Genomic DNA, 23596 nt, shown 5'->3' with positions numbered 1-23596 from the left:
GTTTGAACCACTAAGGCTCTTACATGGCTTGGTGAATCTGGACCAAACATGGCACAGATACCCATCATGATCCAACAAAAACTACTGGTGGGTTTGGGAGGATGAGGGAAGACTGATAGAGGAGTTGTAGTCTAGCCACAGCCAGAGATACAACTCAGTCAGATCTGTGGCTGCTAGAAGTTGAAGCCAGGCCACATAAGAACCTGATGGGAGTTACAACCAGTGAGATCTGGTGGTGATGGGAGTTGAAGCACATCAACTGTATTGTTTTATGCAGGTATTCATTTTTTAATGAGACCATTCATAAAAACAGACAGTGAGTACTCATTAACATGAGTAAATTGCCTATCAAATGCAAACCCAAACAATGCTGGGCATATATGCTATATAGTATGTCTATAAATCACAGTATGGAGAAAGGTATTCATAGAATCTGTAGTCACCAGTGTCAACAAAATGCATGGAGTTCTGAAATAAAATACTCCTTCCAAGAAAGAAAAAAGATATTTGCAGGATCTCCTGAGTAAAATGACAGATCACTTTGAACTCTAAACTGGAAAATGAAACCTAGCCAAGATTTATTCCCATAACTCTTATCCTCCCATATCTACTTTCACTAATCAAGAATACCAGAGCTTTTGCAGCGTAAAAAAATATTGCCTGCTGCAGAACACCCTCACTGCTTGTACTTGCTACAAGAAATCACAGAAAAGAATGAAAACATCTTGTCTCTCGGGAAAATAGAGGTCTTTGTGTCATCTGCTTGGGAAAATAGGCAGCTCGAAACATGTGATTCCTTTTTTTCCAGCAAAGGAGTTTGATACGTTCTAATGAAAGATGTGCCTCACGCAATGATTGCTGAGGGAAATGTAAAACAGGATGTGTAGCACACTGAAAGCAAAAAGTTTGTAAAAGAAAATGCAGATACACAGCAGAGAGTGTGATGGCAACATGAATGTTCGACAGCAACCACAGTAAGCTGCAGCTCCCAGGAAACAAGCACCAGATTGAGGAAATAATGAAAACATAATCTCAAACAAGAAAGGAGAGCAAAGGAACAACAGCAAACAGATGGCTTTCACTCCCAGTGATATCAGTGTTAATATATGGCCCTGATTGACAGGGCTTGTCTGATTTCCCTTTGAAGAAACTCTCAGCTGAATCTCCCTAGAAGATGCTAGGGAAGGAAAAGGGGGGGGAAAGATAGCATGCAGCAAGATGAGATTTAACCCTGTCCTCCCCCAACTATAATCCTGACCCAAGTTGCCAAATTCTAAATGTTCAATTAAGGACAAAAATAAAATACAATCAAGAATAAAGGGAAAGGTCTATTGGTGTTCATGAGAGCTTTCTTTTTCTGTTTACAATTGCAGCATACAGGACAATTTTGAGCCGGGCTTTAGCACAGTAGGTTAACTGCCAACTGCAGTAAATCTTGCCAACCAAAAAGTTGACAGTTCAAAGCCCGGGTCAGGGTAAGCTCTTGGCCTTTGTCCCAACTTCTGCCTACCAAGGAGTTTCGGAAACAGCAGTATAAGTAAATAGGTACTGCTTAATAGGGGAGGTATTTAAGGCATCCATAAGGAAATGCCAGGAAATGCTGGTAATTTGATCAAGGAGGAAGTTTACAAACGAAGCCCTTAGGCAGGGAAAATGGAGTGACAGCACCCCCTGTGGCCAGAACCAAGCACAGCCTCCAATATGCCAAAGATGGGAAAGCCTGTATATATGTACCTCTATGTACAATTGTCTGTCTTGTCAGTGTATAACAGCATTGAATGTTTGCCATATATGTGTTTTGTGATCCGCTCTAAGTCCCCTTCGGGATGAGAAGGGCAGAATATAAATACTGTAAATAAATAAATAAATAAATAAATAGTATATCAAAGTTACATTCCTTTCTCACATGCTACAATCCAAATTCAAAACAGATCCTACCCCCCATGCCTTTTAAAAGAAAGGTCACATCATCCTATAAGTTAGTATTCTAGGTGTTAATTAGTTGAACTCTGAATAAAGTGGGAGGTAAGATTGAAGTTTATATTAGGAACAACCCACCAGCATAAGGCAAATCTGGCTCCTGGTCAAATCTGAAAAAACATGTTTTCACTGCAGGCTGTGCATGTGCTCAAAATATTGTGAATTAGTTTCCACAGCAGGTTTATAGCTAAAACTACATGTGCCTGTCTATACTCTTAGTATTTTGTGGCACATCAAACACCTGCTATCCTTTAATGTTTTCAAAATCTTCCTGGCTTAGCTAGTTAGCAGTATTTGCCATTGGCAAGGTGGCAATTTACAGGCAGGCTATAATTAGCGACCTATGCCTCACTGGACTTAATAGGTGAAAAGTCTGGAAATGTTATTGATTTATTTTAGTTATTAAACTGTTTATATCTACCTGTATATCCTAGGATCTCTGGATGACATGCAAATATCAATTTAAGTGAAAAAAAATTAATTTAAACAAGGTAAAAACATATTTAAAGGATAAAATAAGTTTTGAAAGTAAAAATAAATTTGGGGGGGGGGGGAAATCAACAACTTAATTAAAAGCCACTTCTTACCAATAGTTCCTGGGATTTTTAATTTGATAAGGCACCAGTATGTTGGCAGCGAAGGATAAACATCTTGCAAAATTTCAACTTCCATCATCCCATAAGATTGAGCCATGGCAGCTAAAGTGGGGTCAAACTGGTTTCACTCTACAATCTAGATCAGGCATGGGCAAATTCAGCCCACCAGGTGCTTCCCGCTTGGACTACTGCAACACTCTCTATGGGGAGCTGTTCTGTCACCACTGGAGCTAAAATTGAATGCTTCTAAGAGAGGATGCAAGGCTTGCGTCCAGCAGGAAGCCCAGGGGCCCGAGAAGGAGCCTTCAGAGGAACTTTCCCTACTAAGCAGGCTTTAGGAGACTTGAACTTAAATACAACAGTCTTTATTAATGAACAAGCAGGAATTGTAAGATTTCTAAATAGTCTATTGGGTCTTGCAGTCTTGCTTACAAGAAACAGGCACTATCTTCAAGAAACTTTGTTTAACAGAAAAATCCCCTTTAAAGCTCCTCCCAGGCTGCTGTGAACTTAAACCTAACTGGTTTGAGTCTGCTACCGGCTGAACTGCGTCTCAGAACCGAACAGACATACCATCAGGCTTGAAATCACTTAGCTGAAGATGAAGAGCTGTTATTCCCTCCGGAGGTCCTCAGGGCTGTGAAGCTGTTCCCTGGAACCCTTTGGGAATCTGTAGAGGCCTTTAATCTGTTCTTCCCCAGGAAGTCTTAAAAGACGAAGCCTTTGCACAGGAGGAACGTCTGTACGCATCCTCTGCCTTGGCTTCCCTTGTTGTGACTAACTGAAAAATGGTCCCTTCCCTCCAAAAGGCAAAAAGGGGGTGGGACCAGGGATCCCAACCACAATTGACAGGTGGCTTGCCCTATGAATGCAGCCAAAGGAAGCCACTTATCTGCAAAGTCCCTGCAACGTAGGACCATGAACAAACACTCAGTGCAAAACGCAAATCTGGAGCCCCTGGAACACCCGTTCAGAGATCGGCAACAGGAGCTCCGTACAGAGGGAGATCCACTCCCATGCTGCGGCAGCTCCATTGGTTGCTGGTCTGCTTTTGGTCTAAATACAAAGTGCAGTTCAGGTCCAGGCCACTCGACTGATCATGTCTCCTCTTATAAACTAGCCCAGGCAATATAATCAGCAGAGGAGGTCCTGCTCTCAGTCCCACACCCATTGCAAATATGACTAGTGGGAACGAGAAAAACGGCCTTCTCTTTAGTCACTACCCCCACCTCTGGAACTCCCTTCCTGAAGAAATAAAGCTACCCCTCCCTCCTCTCCTTCAAAAAAACAACAAGACCTACTTCTGCTCATTAGCATATGGAGAGAAGGAGGATTAATGAATGAGAAACCACTTCTGGGCCCTGGTTAAGAACTATTCAGTTCAGGGCTCTGTTAGTTTATGTCAGCCCAATTTATCACCATAGGCCACATAATAGTTTCCATATAAAGTGTATTATAGTATTTGGACATTACCAGTACTTAAATAAATGTAGCTAAGTTATTCCTATCCAACACCAGGCCTGGCTAGCAGATCAGCTAGAACTGATCCCAAATGCTTTGAATCATGGAATCTTTATTTGTTTTTTGAATAAACTAATTATTGCCACTATATGCAAATAATTAAAATGTTTGTTTCTTTTAACTGCTTCTATTGTTCAAGAGTAGCTGCAGGTTTTAAGATATGCAATCAGGGAAAATAAGGGAAAATAAACTTTCAAGATGGATACTATGCTGAAGCCACCTATAAAATGAAGACTGATACTCTGGGTCTTGGAATAAGAACACTTCTTAGCCTTGTTTTTGTTGAGTTTCTCACTATGCCATCTGCATTTTCTTCATGACTGTACATCATATCAGGTTGTGCTTCCTTCCTCAACTGAAATCAACACAATTTGTAATGCATTCTTCTAACCTACACATTTATCATGCAATTTACCTAAATTATGCAACACTTCACCATTGACTAGATCATGTTTCTGAATATTATTTTCCATTATAAGCATTCTCTCTATTAGCATTTTAAAATATGTACATTATTGTGTGTGCCTTTTATTTTTCAAAACAAGTCTATAAACATTGCCAATGTGACTACTGTAGGTATGCATTTCTCTCAAGAGGTATGGAAATGCAATATTCAAAAGAGACTGTCAATGAAATTTCTTTGCATCCCTGCCTAGGACCCAGAGGCATATCCAGAAAGGTCCGGAGCTTCAGCATGACATTAATTCTTCTTAAACATTACTCCCCAGGATCTGCAATGGCAAGAGAGTCTAGTAAATTAAACCAAGGGCTCTATACATAATGGGATACACTGCAGATAGGATGCAAAGTCTAAACATGAAATTCTATTGTTTCATATACAGGCAGTCCCCAAGTTATGAACAAGATAAGTTCTGTAGGTTTGTTCATAAACTGAATTAGTATATAAATTAGTATACTAAGTCAACAGGACAGAAAGCGAATAGCAAGAAGTCCTAAGTCTTTTATTGTAACTGACATTCAGCTGGATGATTGAACTCTGCTCAGCCAAACTAGGCCTTGTTTTTGTCCACCAACAGGGAAAAATGTACAGAGATATTTTGCACGTATACCAGTATCTACTGCATTTACACCTACAGACCATATTTATTTTGGTATAAGCAACACTATTTGCATTCCACAAATAATGGCTTGGTAGCCTGTATATTTTGCTCACCATGTATCAATTCTTCTAAAAGAGTAATGTTGATCAATAGGGAAGCAAAACTTATAGGCAGAGGAATCTTATGCATATTTCCAGAGAAATTATAGCTTTAACATTTTAAAAATGTGAAACTAAAGCAAGCTGGTGAGGGTTATGCATACTGCTAGTCTTCCAAAGAGGCACAGAATGTGAACTACTTATCTTTGAAGAGTGATTGCTTTGGTTTCCTACAAATAAAATGAATCACCTTCAGAAATACCCTTTATTCTAGGATGGCTAATGGATTCTCCAGATGTTGTAGACTCCAGTTCCCATTAGTCTCAGCTACATGGCAGTCTGTAGATGATGGGAGTTGCAGTTCAACAATATCTGGAACTACCACAGGTTCTTTGCTTGATAAGGTGATTAGCAAGCACATTGATAGTCTCCAGGAGTTGCGAAGAAGATACTAAAATTGTGAGATAAAACTTGTTCAGCACAGTACAAAGTTTGGAGGTTCTTCCCCCTTCTGAGCTAAAAAAAGTAAGGTGACAATTATTTACTACTGAAGGATAAGCAATTCCTTTGAGCTTAATTACACCTTCCGCTGTACAAAGACTTTTACAACCTGTGAGAAGGCTTTCTCTCAATGTAGAAGAGAGTTTCCATATCTGAAATTAGGAAGAATGGGGAGTTAAATTAGGATCAAGATATACACAATATCAAGTGTGCATCTCTGACCCATATTTTTCCTGAACTTGCCCATTCTATTAAGGTTCTCAAATGAAAAACAAGTCAGGGTTACTCTATTTATAACAGCTGCGGGGAAGGAAGAATTTAGTCAAGTGTTGCTTGTCATACCAACTCCAGCTGCTGAAATTCCCTCTTCAGGAAATTATTGTTTTTGTGTGCCTTCATGTTGTTTCCACCTTACAGTAAACCTATCACAAGGCTTCTTATTTCAGAATTGTTTAGCTGTTATCTGAGGCAGAGAGAATGTGACTCTCCTAAAATCACCCAGTTGGTTTCCAAGGCTGATTCATTTCCTGATCTCTGAGTCCTAGTCTGACACTCAAACAATTACACCACACTTACTTTGGATCAATTCTGTACATTCAACTCTTATGAGGCAAAGAAGAAAGAGAAGAGAAATCCATGCCTGGAAGCTTAGGTTGAGCTGCCCTTAGTTTGACTGGCTCTGTACTTTCATCCATTGCACCCATCTATTTCACTTATAAACTGGTGACAGATAAACACAGAAACAGGATCAGAAGTAGGGAGTGAGATTTAGGACCTCATCACAAGGAAGTCCTTGATATGGGGACAGTGGGGGGGGGGGGATCTATAGGACAGCAGGGCAATTCATGGGGGCTCCATCAGCCAGCACCCTGCATCACCCAATATTGGCATGCCCCCATGATTTTCTATGTAAGTCTGCTATGTTAATAATTCCCCCTTGTAGAATACTTCAACTGTGTAGCGAGCATGGAGCCCCACTGGATGTAGCTGTACATCATGTGATGAGATCAAGCATGCTCTGTGTCGACTGCATGTGTGAGGTGATTTCATCACATGGAATTTTCCCCATGTGGTGAGATCCTTTGCTTTTGCATACATCCAGTATTTAATATTTGGCTCTAGAGTGAAAGCAACTTAAAATATGGGAAGAGTATTGACAAGAAGGTTTTCTTTTTGCGTTGGTCCCCCCATTAGCCAATTAAGACTTTGTTAAATGCTTCTTTCGGCACTTGAATGACTTTTCCCCATCCATTGGAGGAAATGACATCAGACTGACAAATTCCTGCCTAAGACAGAGAAGGTCAATCATAGCTATGCACATTGCACAGTCTTGCCCTGAAAAACAGGGTATATTTATGTTAGATACAGGGGACAATCAATCAGCCCTGGGCAAACTTGGATTCCCCTGAAACAGAGGAGAAGCACACATATGTACACCAAGACTGATCCTTGAAAGTCAGTTATTACGTGTAATACAGCTGTTGTAAGCATAACATGTTCAGAACTGAATTTATGCCTGTCTCCTCTCTACAACAAGACATCAAGCATCCACACATGCGCTCACATACACTTCTAGAGAAAATACCACAGTCTTTAAAGTGTAAGCAAACACAGGCATAATCACTTCAGAGGGGGGGAAACCAACATGATACCAACAACTCAAAATCACATCTGGATAGCAGGCTTAGAGTTTGGCTCAAACAAAACTCCTCCCCAATCAAACTGCAGACTCCACAGAAAGTAACCCTGTTCAGCGGATGAAAGAACAAAAGTACTAACTACACAGCAACAACATGAAAATCTAATTTATTTCTCAAGTGTCCTTACTGTCCAGATTTTGTGATTACTTGGAGGAAAGGTACACAGGTAAATAGCTGGAGGGCTGGGCATGATCCTACATTCTGGATGGCACTGTAGAACACTATCATCATATGGATAAAAATGCAGTTTGAATAGTTTCACCATGTAGTCATACAGAGCTGTGAATCATAAGGAGAAATTCTCTATCAGGTTTGTCTTATTTAACTCTCAATTCCATAAGCATCTTTCTCCAGTCTGGTGCCATGCTGAATGAGGATAACAGGGTTATAGTTCAATCATGCCCAAGTGTGGAAAAACTATCATTTGACTGTTTTGGGTCTTGGTTAGGAGTTTTCAAGCCCAACTGGGAATACTGGGGCGGGGGCTACAGTTATGGGGTCAGAGAACAAAAAAAGCCCCAAACATTGAGACCAAAACGAGAGCATGTGTTCCCTTTCCCATGGAACTTTAGCTGAACATATAGAAATACTGTTTTAACATTCAAAGGGGAAGGCAAAATGATCAAGGTAATGCAAACAGTGAGCAAACAGATGAGTTCTATACATGAAGGTTTTCTTCACAGTGTTAGAAATTCAAAGACAGAATGACAATTTCACTGGGGAGGGAATAATTATTATTCAGGGATAGTAATATCTGAATTCTCTCCCCACCCCCCACCCCCCACCCCCCATATTTACCATATGCTGGGAACTAAATCTGAGACTTTCTGCATGCAAAGGAAGTGTTTTTCTACTGAGGCATTGTCCTTTTCTCCACACAGAAAGAAAAAGACTAGAGCATATGGCTGCCATATCTTTGGCAGTTACACTACTGACACACATTATATTAACACAATACTATATAGTTGTTAATTAGACCAAAGGATATGTTAGCATTTCTGCCATGTGTCTGCTTGTGCGTGTGGACATATGCATCCATGGTCAAAACATTCTTCTTCCTATTATACTGCAGCATTTCCGCAATATCATTGGATTCCATCAATGCCTTACAGATAATCGCATTATTGTGACGTGTTACTTTGGATGAAGGGGATAGTAAGCACATAATATGGTTCACATCATGAAATAATATAATGATTGATAACTTGTAAATTTTCATCACTTCCAAATAATTCTAAAAATGCAGCAAGACACATACACTGTAAATGAGAACCCAAATCTGCGGTTTCAAATATCCATGTCTGGGGGAAATAGTTTCTCTCAGAAATTTCTACATCCTCTGGGCAATTATATGGTATGTTTCCCTTGGAATTTACCAGGGAGTTGAACTAGAGGACTTAGCAAATTCTAAAAAAGATACTTCTCTAGGAATCACTAGATCCTCTAGTATAATTCTGGACTAGAAGTTAGGTAATTTAATGGCATTTCATCATGTGTGAGATTTCGGATAGCTGTGATCCACACAAAAACATTTCTCAGTGAATACGCAGGTCTTACTGTATTCACAAAATAAATCGAGAAGCAAGGAGTTAGTAATACATGATGCATAAAGCAATATGTAAGTAGCAGCAACTAACACAATTCTTTCAAAGCACTAATATGTTGGCTTTCAAAGATAATGCATTATTTCTTAGTCCCAGGTAATGGTTGGCTAACATCACCTCAGTCTGTCTGCTGTATTAAAAATCAAAGGCAAATGTCTGCCTCATGAAATAAAGTCACCGCACAGCCTCAAGTATATTATGAAAGGAGCCCATTTGTCTAACAATGACACTGATGTGATAAATGGCAGTTGCTGTTTTATAAAGCAGCATAACTTTGTTATCATGTATTCCATTTCTAATCTATCAAAGATGCTAGATCCTTTTTTGGCAACACTAACATATAGTTGATGCCTAATTTTCTATTTGTAACTGTGTTCTTCTTCCTTGACACTTAATTATACTGTCTTAGATTTATCCCAGGTAGGTTCCTATGTTGGATCTCAAAACTGTCCATCAAGATATATTCCTTTTTTACACAGAGATCAACTAACTACATTTAACAAATTTTACACCCAAATATATGTACATAGAACAGCAGCCTTAGGTTGTGTAAACATGAGAACTTTTGAGCAAACACAAATCTGATTGTGAAATATGCCTGTCTATTCAGTCATCTTCCCACCACTAAATCCTAAAAGCCTGGTTTAGCATAAATTTGCAGACAGCTAAGTGAGTGCTCATTTTGCCTGAATAAGAACTTGTGGGATTGGCTTTGAAGGAACAAGACAGCCCAAGAAAAGATAGTGTTTCCAACGTAAGCAGCATAACAAGGCATTCTAAGCATATTTACGTCAGCTATTGACAAACTAAAGATAAAATAAAACTGAAGTACTTTCCATTTCTCATGGCTGCAAAATAAAGCTTGAGAAAGGAACTGCACCCACAGAGTTGCAATAGGGTTGAGAAATTCCTTTTTTTCTTTTAAAGGAGAGAGAAAGAGAAGCTTGGGGGGGGGGGTATTGTGAGTTGCCCAATTTTAGTAACTGCAAGAAACTTCTAAAATTATTCCCTAAGGCAAAAACCTTAGGGAATTCAGGTGTTTTTAAGTGCTTGAAGGAAAATGAGAGAGTGAAAGCACACATCCCTTGTGTTCTTCCTTTTGAAGTTTCTGCTGCTATGTGCAGAGAGGAAAAGCCAAGCATTTCTCTGTGGGCTGGGCAAGATGCATGGGCACCAGATGTATGTGTTGAGCTCTCTTGCCATACTGAAGTATAAAAGAGAAAAGGAGACTAAATTCAACAAGCCACTTGCCACACGGGCAGGGGCGAGAAGACCTTCGATCCTGGCTAGCAAAAAGGTTCATGAAGGAAGGCTACATTAAAGCAGCTGGACTGCCACATCTACCTGAGATAAATTTTTGGGAATGATCCTGTTCTTTAGCCCTGAATCATGAAGATCGTATGTCATTTCCTTCTTCTAGAAATACCTCATACCTGACCAGTGGGCTGGTTTGGAGCTTTATTTTTGGTTTCTCTTTATTGTAATTGCATTTCTCCTTTCTTTATGCACAGTTGTTTACTTCTGCCCCATCATCTTCATGGGATAGGCCAGTGTTTCTCAACCTTCCTAATGCTGTGAGCCAGGCATGTAGCTGGGGGGGGGGGGGGGGCTCGGGGGGCTTCAGCCCCCCCCCCCCCGAAATTCTCATGGTGGTTCGCAAAAAGGCCTTACTGGTGCATTATTTAAACTGTTATGTTTATTCATATCATGATCTGATCACCATACTCAATATATCCCATATGCATGGGGGTATTGGGGTAATGATACAAAAGGTTTGCTAGGGTAGACCCTCTTTCACTCAGACTCAGCCCCCCCCCCGAAACTCAGCCCCCCCCAAACCCCCCCTGAAATCTTTTTAGCCCCCCCCCCCCGAAACGAAATCCTGGCTAAGGGCCTGCTGTGAGCCCTTAATAGAGTTCCTTGTGTTGTGGTGACCCCCAAACATTAAATTATTTTCATTGTTACTTCATCATGGTAATTTTGCTACTTTTATTAATTGTAATGTAAATATCGGATATGCAGAATGTATTTTGATTCACTGGACCAAATTTGGCACAAATACCCCATATGCCCAAATTTGAATACTGGAGGGGTTGGGGGGGGGGGATAGATTTTGTCAATTGGGAGTTGTAGTTGCTGGGGTTTATAGTTAACCTACAATCAAAGAGCATTCTGAACTCCACCAATGATGAACTTGAACCAAAGTTGGCACACAGAAGTCCCATGACAAACAGAAAATACTGGAAGGGTTTGGTGGGTATTGACCTTGAGTTTTGGAGTTGCAGTTCCCCTACATCCAGTGAGCACTGTGGACTCAAACAATGATAGCTCTGAACCAAACTTGGCACAAATACTCAATATGCCCAAATGTGAACACTGGTGTAGTTTGGGGAAAATAGACCTTGATATTTGAGAGTTGTAGTTGCTGGGATTTGTAGTTCACCTACAATCAAAGAGTATTCTGAACCCCACCAATGATAGAATTAGCCTTTTCTGACAAAGGGATTCCTAAGACCATCAGAAATATATGTTTTCTGATGGACTTTGGTGACTCCTCTGAAATCCGTTCATACCCCCCCCCCCCCGAGGGTCCCAACTCCCAGGTTGAGAAACGCTGGGCTAGGCAAAACGCATGTCCTTTTCCACAGACTTCCCAAATTTCCTCCACCTCTAAGTCCATTTCTGGCCAGTCCTGTGCATGTGATGAAAAACAGACTTATTCATGGATGTGTTAATGGAGGTAAATTTCAGGCAAAAATTGGCATGATAAGAAACAAAGATGGCAGGGACCTAACAGAAGCTGAAGAGATCAAGAGAAGGTGACGAGACTATACAGAAGATCTGTATAGGAAGGATAATAATATAGAGGATAGTTTTGACGGTGTGGTGAGTGAATTAGAACCAGAGATCCTGAGGAGTGAGGTTGAATGGGCCTTAAGAAATATTGCTAACAACAAGGCAGCAGGAGATGATGGGATCCCAGCTGAACTGTTTAAAATCTTGGAAGATGATGCTGTCAGGGTGATGCATGCCATATGCCAGCAAATATGGAAAACACAAGAATGGTCATCAGACTGGAAAAAATCAACTTATATCCCCATACCAAAAAAGGGAAATGATAAAGAATGCTCAAACTTTTGTGCAGTGGCCCTTATTTCTTATGCCAGTAAGGTAATGCTCAAAATCCTGCAAGGAAGACTCCAGCAATACATGGAGAGAGAGTTGCCAGATATACAAGCTGGGTTTAGAAAAGGCAGAGGAACAAGAGACCAAATTGCCAATATCCACTGGATAATGGAGAAAGGCAGGGAGTTTCAGAAAAACATCTATTTCTGCTTTATTGACTATTCTAAAGCCTTTGACTGTGTGGATCATAATAAATTGTGGCAAGTTCTTGGTGGTATGGGTATACCAAATCACCTTGTCTCTCTCATGAGGAATCAAGTAGCAACAGTAAGAACTGACCATGGAACAACAGACTGGTTCAAGATTTGGAAAGGTGTATGGCAGGGTTGTATACTCTCACCCAACCTATTCAACTTTTGCGGGGCTTGATGAATGCAAGGCTGGGGTAAAAATTGCTGGAAGAAGCATTAACAACCTTAGATATGCAGATGATACCACTTTGATGGCCAAAAGTGAGGAGGAGCTGAGAAGCCTTCTAATCAAGGTGAAAGAAGAAAGCACAAAAGCTGGGTTACAGCTAAACATCAAAAAAACCAAGATTATGGCAACAAGAATGATTGATAACTGGCAAATATAGGGAGAACATGTGGCGACAGTGACAGACTTTGTATTTCTAGGTACAAAGATTATTGCAGATGCAGACTGCAGCCAGGAAATCAGAAGATGCTTACTTCTTGGGAGGAGAACAATGACCAATCTAGATAAAATAGTAAAGAGTAGAGACATCACATTGGTAACAAAGATCCACATAGTTAAAGCAATGGTATTCCCCATAGTAACCTACGAATGTGAGAGCTGGACCATAGGGAAGGCTGAGTGAAGGAAGATAGATGCTTTTGAATTGTGGTGTTTCTGAGAGTGCCTTGGACCGCCAGAAGATCGAACCAGTCCATACTTCAGGAAATAAAGCCCGACTGCTCACTGGAGCGAAGGATATTAGAGGCAAAGATGACGTATTTCAGCCACATAATGAGAAGACAGGAAAGCTTAGAAAAGACAATGATACTGGGAAAAAAGGAAGGAAAAAGGAAAAGGGGCCGACCAAGGGCAAGATGGATGGATAGTATCCTTGAAGTGACTGGCTTGACTCGGAAGGAGCTGGGGGTGGTGATGGCCGACAGGGAGCTCTAGCGTAGGCTGATCCATGAGGTCATGAAGAGTCGGAAACAACTGAACGAATGAACAACAACAATAACAACATTAACTCATATGTGCTCTCTTGCAACAAAAGACTATGTATATACATTTGGCATTGTCTGCAGTGGGTTTAAAGGCACGTAGGTTTTTTTATTTTGCCAAATGCATTGGAAATCCAGAAAGAAGTATATTTCAGAGTATAAATTATGAGCATTTCCATATTCAGTCTCGCAGAGGTGCAGTTTGGGTAAATTTGCAGAAGAAACGTGACAGAGTGGATTTCTCCTGCATTATCTCTTTCCTGAAACTATGCAGCAGCAGCAGCCAAAGGATCTTTGAAACCTCACACTTCACTTCTCACCCTGAAATACATATTCCTTTTAAATATCTCCCAATCAACAATCTCCTAGGCTGCTTCATTTCAACTGGAGGTAGTTTTTTTCAAGAGCAAGGAAGAAATGCTTTATAAATTGATTGACTGACTGGATAGAAGGCAGAAGGCAATTTAAAATCTATTTCTGGTCTGTCAACCATAATAAATAAATGGATGGATGGAATTTCAAATTTCCCTTTTACTGCTCTCAGGCTTTCTCCATTCCCAATCTCTCCATTCAACTGGCTCCTCTCTTTCTCATTCCTTTTTTCCATGGGGGGGGGGGGTGGAGGGAGGAGAAAAGAAAAAAGGCCTTTGTTTTGCCCTGTGAAGTTTGATTAAGAACAACTGCCACCAACCAAACTACAGGGTGGTGAAGGTCAAATGCTTCAAGGAAGGAAGAAAAATCTGGAATACATTTCCTAAGGAAAGAGGGACAGTCTCCTGCTCTGCCACTTGCCAAGAAAGTTCAGCAAGAGCCTGGCAGCAGACATGGACTTATGTGGAAAAGTGCCATGGGTAGTCCATCTCCTTAAATCTACAAGAATTCCAGGGTGGGAAGCAAAATACACCTTTCAGAAGTACTTACGTTATATGGTTGATAATAAGTAGAAATACATTATGGGTACTTGATTGTTCACTGTAGGAAACATACATTTCAATTGTTGCCACAAATTCACAGATTGGTGATCCATTTCCCAGAACATTTCAAAGTGATGGCTAGAACCTTTAAAGTCCAACATTGCTTATATTCAGGTTGATAGTCCTGAGTTCACATATGAGCCAGACCACATTTTGGGACTTCTAGACAAGCTCTTCTCTGTCTCACCATCCTAACAAGTACATCTGGTAAGTACACAGAAAAGGGCCTTCTTTATTGGTTGACCCCTTCCTAGAGAGGCCTTCCTTGCTAACCTGTCTTAGGCAGGTGAACACTTTTTTTATTTCAGTAAGCTTTTGAAAACTGATTGCTCAGAGGAAAAAGACTTTAATAATGTACTATTTGTTGCTTTTGCTTTGGATTCTATTGACAATTTAATTACAGTTTACATTTTCTATCAGATGAACTGTAAAGCTGCATATATTTCAATTTCTGTACACCACATTGACTCCTGGAAGTGAAATAAAGATAGAATATAAATAAAATAAAACTAGATACAATATGTGAAGCCTGGCCTCTGTGAGAGTGTAACACCCACCATATTCTTCAATCTTAGTTTAATCTGGTGGAAGCTCCTTCCTTAGAGGCTTTTAAACAGAGACTGGATGACCATCTGACAGGGATGCTTTGATTGTAATTTTCCAGTATGGCAGGGGGTTGGACTAAATGGCCAATGTAATCTCAGGACAATGTGAAAGCCACATCCTAGGAGGAAAGGAGATGAGGGGAAGTACTCAAATGTATGTTCTTGGGGTGTTCTTGATTTCTAGGCACCCACCCTTCTGTCTCTTTCAGAACAGCTCTTACTTTTCCTGATTTTCAGAAAAGGCAATGTGTGTCATTGGTATGAATGCATGAGTAGCTGTTTATTTTTCTGCTGGTACAGGTTGCCAGGTACATTTTGAGCACACGTTTCACGGTTTTCACATGAAGAATCTCTATACACTGCTGTGATTCACATAAAAGAGAGTGTTTAGGCAAAGAAGCAAGGAAAAATGAAATGGGATGATTATGTGAGTGCAACCTACAGTGTCAAAAATTATACTGTTGCCATAAGAGGTCTGAAGGGCACATGAAGAAGATATAATAGGCAATTGCTTGGTAAGAGATGAACCACCATTTATACATGTATGTACTATTCAACTGTTCTGAAGACTTCCTTCCACGTGTTTTTGAGTCTAGCTTTTCTTTTTATTTGCTGACTACCATAGCAGAACCTTGTCTGTATTTTATTTTGTGCATCGTTTGGTTTGGTTTGATCTGTACTTGGAAGACCTTGCCACAGAAAGATCTCTCAACTTCTCCAAGTAAGGCTAAAAAGAACATTTTTGGTCATTTAGTGGCAAACATTTCAACTGAAAATAAGCAGTTCTGGGAGAACAGTTCCCTCCCCTTCTTCCCTCTTTACGTAAGCCAAGGGTGATTGCTAAGAGATGACCCAGAGGAAGAAAGCAACTCAGTCCTGCCAAACCACTTCCTGTTACTACATCTAGATATTCCTTTTAGTGAAGACTTCTCTTTCAACTATGAGTTAGTGGCTCTGAGTAAGTCATGAAGCAAGCTGAGACTTCAGTTTATCAAATAAGGTAACACTTCTGCCAGCTGCAAATAAATCTGAATAAAAGCAACGCAACCTGACAATAATCACTCTCCACTTCTACAAATATAATTAATGTACCCCTGTGAATGGAGTATCAAGCACCACCATGCTACTATTCTCCAGCCCTTCTGCCAAACTGAGAAGACCACCAAGCAGTGATGACAAAAATGTTGGTAGATGGACACTCCGCAGCTAAGGAGAAGGGTAACACAGATAGAAAACCTGAGGGGAGGATGCATTCAGACTATCGGATTGGTCCTGCCTTGGAAAACTGCCACAAGGCAAGGGCAAGGGGAGAAGAAAAACTTAACAACCCATTCAGCATGCAAGACTTCCCAAGAGAAAGGAAAAGAAAGTCAATGAAATTTCATCAGGTTCTCCACCAGAGTTTGCTTCCTCATGTCATATGATAGTCTGCCTAGCTCCTTCACTGTTCAGATCAATTCCAAAAAGCTCTTGGAGATACATCTCCATACTAGAAGGGGGTTGTAGAGGGTCTGTAGACTAGTCAGGAATGTAGTTGGTCCAACCAACCCTGGGGAAAGCTAGGGGCCCCTGTAATGTCTGTGGTGAGTGGACATATAGGGCCTGAATCTACTTAGATGCATGTATCTTGCCCATGCTGGACTTGGCCATGCTGAATAGGCCTGGGCTATTCGTTTCGTTTATTTTGTAATTCGTTAAATATTCGTTAATTTAGCAATTACAAAATGAATATGAAACTTATTTTAAAACCTGGCAGGGCTTTAAAATAACGAATCGGCATCCCCCATACTTTTAAGGAGCTTCCGCTCGTTTCGTTAATGTAATGGAGGATGCTGGTGCCCTGGGAGCCAATCCGGCGCTCCCAAGCACCCAGCAGTGCACCGTGGCTGTTCCTGATTGGCCGGCTAGCCCCCCTCCTACTGGAATTAAAGAAGGCAGCAGCTAGCCTAAAATGGCGGCCACTGCCCGGCGGCGCCGCGAGCGCATTTGTTTTTTTTTTGTTTTTAATATAAAAGCAGCCGTGCCGCCGAGCCGCCAACAGAGCCCAACATCGAGTAAGGGAGGGGGGGGAGGCACCCCCCCAAAGCACTCTGAAAACAAAAAAGAGGGCCGTAGCCTGCCAAAAATGGCGCCCGCCGCTCAGCCGGCAGCCCGGTGCAGGAACAAGCGCCGAAATGCCGCCGAAGCCAGCAGTAAAGGCTCTGGTGGGGGAGGTGAGTAAACACCCCACCTCCCCAGCCCGCCTGAAGACCAACCTGAAAACTTCTGCTTCTGAGGCTGGCACGCTATCCCTGAGCCACACTAGCCCTGTGGAGGTCAGCGCAGCCACGTCCTGTCTTCAAGGCAAGTCTTCAAAGACTGAGGGAGGAGGCTCAGTTTAAATTTAAATAGGAGCTATGCAGCATCAACAGCTGCTGTTGTAGCCAATTGCCTCACTATGTCTAGTAGACATAAAAAAAATTTAAATTTAAAAAATATTTTAAAAATATTTGAAAAAAAATATTTTAAAAATATTGAAAAAAAAGGGCGCCATCTTTACAAAATGTTTTGTAAATATTTACAAAATTTTGTAAATACCGAACTTTTTTTTTGGAAAATTTTGTAATTATTTTAAATAACGAAACAAAAAAACACCCCAATTACAAAACGATTACAAAACCAAATTTTTGCGTTGTTACCCAGGCCTAATGCTGAAACTGGAGGACAGAAGCAGCAGCTTGATACTACCAGACTTGCCCTTCTTCACATGACTGGCCCTGGTACAACATAAAGGCTGTCATTCTCTGGAGGCTTCACTGTGATTCTAAACATATGAATAAACAGAGTGTGGGAAGGGTGGGATTTTTACTCTATACTGATCTGGAGACAATAGCCATCTTTGAAGTGGGATTTGTGCATCATTGGCCCACCATGGAGACAGAGAGCTAAGGGTGTAAATACACGCCAGAATTAGTGAAGTTTGTAGTTTAACAAGGTCTTTAGCCTTTTCTGCTAAAGATTGCTGGTGCCTCACCAAATGACAATTCTCATAATCCCATTGCATTGAGCCATGGAAGCTGAAGTTGTGTCAAACTCCATTAATTCTACAGTGTGGATGCAGCATAAGGGGACTAATTCCCCACACAAGGCCTTTCTAATTAGCGTACTTTGTAATGAAGTTAAGACTACAGAAATGTATTCTGTAGTTTCATATATGGAAGCTCTACTCTGAGAAAATGAAGAGAATATTCTGTCTCTGAATTATCAGTGCAAGTTGATTGAAGAAATGAGCCCTCAAAGGAAAGTGTTCTTTGAAATTAGCAGATCATTGCTGCGTTCAGCATGCTTTCTGCACAGATGATAAAGTGAGAAATTATCCCAGGTACAAAAAATGCTTCTTTTTCCGTTATTGCTTGATCTCAATTGATAGGAAGCGTTTGAGTAACCATTCCCTGGTGTCTGATAATGCCATTTGAACTCAAAACTTCCAATTAGGGGTGTTTGAAAGCTTGAAAGAGTCATGGCAGTGACATTTGACCCTTGTCTGCCCTTTGCAACTACCTAAGGACAGATAATATTATTCTACTTCCATGGATTGCTACAGAACAAAAGATTTTTTTCTAAAAACCCGTACAGTGTCTCCTGCCTCCTGTTATCCTTATGATTTCCTCTACATCCTGTGACCAAGCTTGCTTCTTTCTAAAAGCTCTTTCTGCGACAGTGGGGCCTTTTATTCCCAGAGCACAGAATACTGGCCAATGGGACATACCATCCAACAAACATGAAAAGACCTCGCATTTACCCACTTTACTCTTCACAAAATCTCATGCTAGTAGGAAGAACCACATGACAAAATCAAAATTGTTGACAAAACTCTTTTTTCAAATGGCATACACATGAACCTGTATTCCAAAGAAATAAACTTGGTTTCTTGCTTTTCTTTCCTTGGGTGCATTGAGTAAAGACCATGGCTCACAGTTAGTATCCACCAAACCAAAGGTGTATATATGAGCCAATCAGGGGATGAGTAACCTGTATTTCCCAGAGCTCCAAAATGTTTACTATGTGTTTGGCATTTGCTCATTTCTTGTTATATGCCTTCAAGTCAATTTTTTGCCATCCTTTGCCTACCACTGAGGCTGAAAGAATGTGACTTTTCCAAGGTCACCCAGTGGGTTTCCATTGGCCAGACAGGTTTTTGAACCCTGGTCTCCAGGTGCTGTAGGTTATATTTCAGAGGAAATAACTGTCAAAACCACCTCCAAGTAATTCTTAGCTACAAAAATCCTATGATGTTCATGAGGCCACCATAAATCAACAACCAACTTGTACGCAGATACACACACACTCATCATAGCCCAGTGCTCAGACTAGTACACCACACTGATCCTCTTGTGTGTGCATGTTCTGGGAAGGAAACTGTGGTGTTGTAATGCAACATAGCAATTTTCCCAAGGGCTGCATTTGCTTCCTGCCTAGAATTACAAAAGTGGAGATAGCGAAAATGTCATGCAACACATAATCTAGAGCAGTGGTTCTCAACTTGTGGGTCCCAAGATGTTTTGGCATACAACTCTCAGAAATCCCAACCAGTTTACCAGCTGATAGGATTTCTGTTGAGTTGAAGGCCAAAACATCTGGGGACCCACATGTTGAGAACCACTGATCTAGAACCACTGAGAAAATTCTTACATGGGGAAGCTACCTTCCATTGACTTGTACCAGGCCTACACAACCTGGGGCCCTCCAAGTGTTTTGGATTTCCACTTCTAGAATTCCTGACCACTGGACAAGCTGGCTAGGGCTTCTGGAAGTCAGGGTCCCAAACACCTGGAGGGCCACAGGTTGTGCAAGCTTGACTTGGACTAATCTTCAAACTCTATATTCTATTCCAGTGTTCAGAATAGAATCTTAGCCAGACCTACCAAAAGTTGGTGGGGAATGAAAGTAAAGCTTTCTGCAGATAAAATATGTTCTCTGTCCCAATAACAGAATGTGAGGAAAAGACTTGGGTGAAAAAAAGTACTACAATTCATCAAAAGACATGAAAGACAGATCATTTAGGGTAGTTAATATTTTTAACTACAAGTTCTACAATCTGGATGCTACAATTGAAAAAGTCCATATCCCAGAGAACTAAATATGTAGCAAGAGACAAAACAACATTTTGATTAATAAATATTATGGAGAGCCAGTCTCACATATTTCTGATTTTGTATGGATAGGGGCCTATGTTTGTCTCAGTGAGGCATACATGACCAAGGAGGTCTGATCAGGACTGCTCTTGCAATTCAACATTCACATAACTTGGTCATCAATGCATTGGGCCAACAGTGTTGCTAACTGACAGCCTAATGGGAGGAAAGTACTACGGTTCATCCAACTAAAATTTGTTACAGATACTATGCACATCTGTCAAATAAATTAAGCTCTGTGTTGCAAGCTGATGTGGGAAAACATGTCCCAAATAATGGGTGGAAATATATAAATGCGTAAGAGAAAGAACACAAGAACAACATGATGTACTTTGGCAGCTCATGTTACTATGTAACAGCAACGTTGCCTTAGTTTATATGAGTACATTTCCTTTCTGAGACATTCCTTCCACAGAGATTGCAATGACTGTCCCCACCATTTTTAAATAAACTCTCTAATAATATTGTTAAAGGAGCCTTTGCTCTGAAAAGTCTTGATGTTGAAAAACAAAACCCACAGTCACATAAATGTGAATTTGGAATGTCATGTAGATGCAGAGGAGGAACAAGACCCTTTAACATTTCTCATCCAATGTGCTGTTTGCAGGAAGTGGAGGGGGGTGCACATTTTATCTTTTCAAAAGATTTAACAATATGCCTTATTACCCACTTCTAAGACAGTTATTTTGCTTCATTTGTGACCATCCACTTCAAAACCAAATTGTCATTGCCACCTCCTACAGTCTGACACATCGTATGTTCATCACAGAAAATTGGCTGTAGGGAAGAGGTAGGAGTTGCTAATAAGAAATGCAGGAAATTCCGTCTGCTGCTCCCCATTTAGCCCACCATTTTCCTACAACCCTGTCGTTAAAATAAGAACATTACATGACCTTTACTGAAGACCTATGAGTCGGAAAAGTTACTTTCTTAGACTAGAACTCCCTGAATTCTCCAGTTGGCTAAAAGAGTCTAAGAGTTGTAACTAAAAACAGTATTTTTTCCCAGTCTTCTTAACAGTTATTGCTGCCTTCTATTTGCAGTCCTGTGCTGGGAACATCTGCCTCCTTAGCTCACTTATTTCCATGGAAGTTCATGTTGCAAGACGTCTTGGAAAAAGGAATGCAAGACCAGGAGGGCCATGTCTGGAGTGGCAATCTTGAATTCTCTTTTTGCCCCTTGCCCTAGCCTCAGGATTTCAACAGTATTCTCTCTCTCTGGATCAAATTGAGATCTTGGGAGTAAATGAATCATCTTTCCCTCTCTGACACACAGTAAAGCATTCCACTGAACTAAGCACATTGCTCGTTGCCTGCTGACAGAACAAGGCAATTGATACCTCATTTCAGACAAAGTAATTTAGAATTTTACAGCTGTAAACCACAAGTTTGCTTTACATCCCGACAATAACCACCAGAAACCTCATCTCTAAGTCTACAAAGAAATAAAAAGGTTATTTTTATTACCATCTTGTCCAGAATTCTCCAGATACTCCGTCAGATCGCAGCCGAAGACGTTAGTGGCTCCTTTCCTCTTGAGTTTCGGCTTTCCTCCCTTGTTCTTCATGAGTTAGTTCCAAAAAGAGGTCTGCCCCCCTCCTTCCTTTCCCCCCACCCCCCTTGGTTTGCACCAGACAAGTGCAAAGCTCCCCCTTGTTCCTCAGACCTTCCTTGCCTGTCTCCCGTTCCCACTCAACAACATTGAAAGTCCAGAAGAACTTGCAGCTGGATGTATCCACATTAATCCCCTCCAGATGTTAAGCTGCTGTGGCTGCGGCTGCAGTTGCAGAAGGGGGAGGCTGAGACAACACAGAGAGCTCCAGTAGGCAGCAGCAGAGAGATCATAGCCCAAGTTCAGAAGGGTTCTTCTAAGAGGGAGGCAACTGGTGGCAAACCAGTGTCTTCAGTTATACTGGCAAGAGCGGGTAGATGTTTGCTGGGTGTCTCACATCCGTACTATTGAGTCCCAGGAACTTCCAGAGTGAAATCAAGCTGGTGAAGAAATCAAAATGAGGCTGGATCTTGCTGTATCATCCACAGAGCCGAGATCAGGAATCTTTTCTTCCACAAACTTGTAAAAAGAGAGGCAAAGAAAAAAGAAAGAAAGGGGGAAACGTCAAGTGGTGGAAAAGAGAGAACCAGGCAAGTCTAAGAATCACTACTTTGGAAACTCCTCTTGTTGCATATTGACCAAACAACATTAGGAGAACAAGGAATGGGTTCCGTACATTAATGCACTCTCTTGTGCTCTCCCCTTTCCCCTGTTTTTTAACAAATCCTGGGATTATCCAGCTCAGGAAATGCTGGAAGGAAGTTAGCTGGGGAGGGGGCGGAGGATGGACTTTTTGGCAGTAAAGTGTGTGTGTGTTAGAGAAATAAGAGTGGGGGAGAGGCAATGAGAGTGTTTCAAAGCCAGGAGAAGGGAGGGAGGGGGACGTCCTGCCAGCTAAAAGATAACGGGACAGCCTGAAAGGAAATCATTACGTTGAGTAGAGGCCCGCAGCAGTTCAGACTCTCTGACGTTTCCTGTTCCACAAATGGTCAGCTCTGAAAAAAGCCCAGGGAGGGGCAGGAGGAGGAGGAGGGAGCATAACTGGTTTCAATAAATGCCCAACTCTGGTTATTGATTCCCTTCCCACGACACCTCTCAACCCCAACACATCTTTCTTTATACTTTGGACAGAATGTTCTATTCTCAATCCATATGCAGAGGGAGGAAGCAAGCAAAGAAAGGTTGTGAGTAAAAAAGGTAAAATAAGCAAGATGATCTCTTAGCCCACTACCTAAATACACACACACACACACACGTGTACAAACATGCATGTCATTCCTTCAGACCAGAAGGTGATGTATCAAGCCCGGGATTTGAACTCTGGAATCAGTCTGCCTTTCCTCAGCCTGGAAATAAAATAACATCACTTAGCAAAATGAAATCTGCCCATCACTAAAATGAACAGGAAATAACTGCACAACTTTATCTTCTGTTTTTATAGAGGGATGCTGAAGCCATTCCCATTGGTAGTGCTGAATATCACTGTCTTCATTGCATAGGTGCAAGGAAAGGAAATTAATTCTACTTTACCTTTTAAAAATTCCAACTCAAGTAGACTCATTGAACCACATGTTGAGTAGTGAGGCAAAATATAAGACAATATCATTGATTCAACAAACTCACTCTATCTGAGGTTAACAATGGTATTGGGGCCTTTCTTTTGCATCTTTCTTTAAATTATAGTCAAAATAATAAAATTAAAACCATCAATATCACCAATAATCAGACAGTACTGTAGAAATGATTATAAAATCTAAACACAGAAACAGATTTGTTTCAACACTGCCATGTAATGCAGTTTCAGAATGCAGATAAACTGCATTGAATTGGATTATACGAGTCAACTGCTATATAATGCAGTTTCAGA

The 23596-nt window shown here is 41.0% G+C and overlaps 1 protein-coding gene across 4 annotated transcripts in view; it reads right to left on the bottom strand.

Moving 5' to 3' along the window:
• ARHGAP31 (Rho GTPase activating protein 31) overlaps positions 1-22712 on the bottom strand; it is a 116992-nt gene extending 94280 nt beyond the window's left edge. For 2 of the 4 annotated variants that reach the window (XR_010909628.1, XM_060770795.2), the window contains exon 1: positions 21645-22650. Coding sequence is in view for 3 of the 4 variants with exons in the window: in XM_060770795.2 (XP_060626778.2) it covers positions 21645-21744 (100 nt within the window). In the remaining variant the exon portion in view is untranslated. The other 2 variants (XM_060770796.2, XM_060770797.2) reach the window with 2 other exon arrangements.
• Positions 22713-23596: the final 884 nt, after the last annotated feature.

Source organism: Anolis sagrei, chromosome 3 (genome assembly GCF_037176765.1).
Source record: "Anolis sagrei isolate rAnoSag1 chromosome 3, rAnoSag1.mat, whole genome shotgun sequence".
Taxonomy (NCBI): Eukaryota; Metazoa; Chordata; class Lepidosauria; order Squamata; family Dactyloidae; genus Anolis; species Anolis sagrei.
The sequence above is the reverse complement of the archived record's forward strand: the minus strand, read 5'-3'. Positions and strand labels throughout refer to the sequence as shown.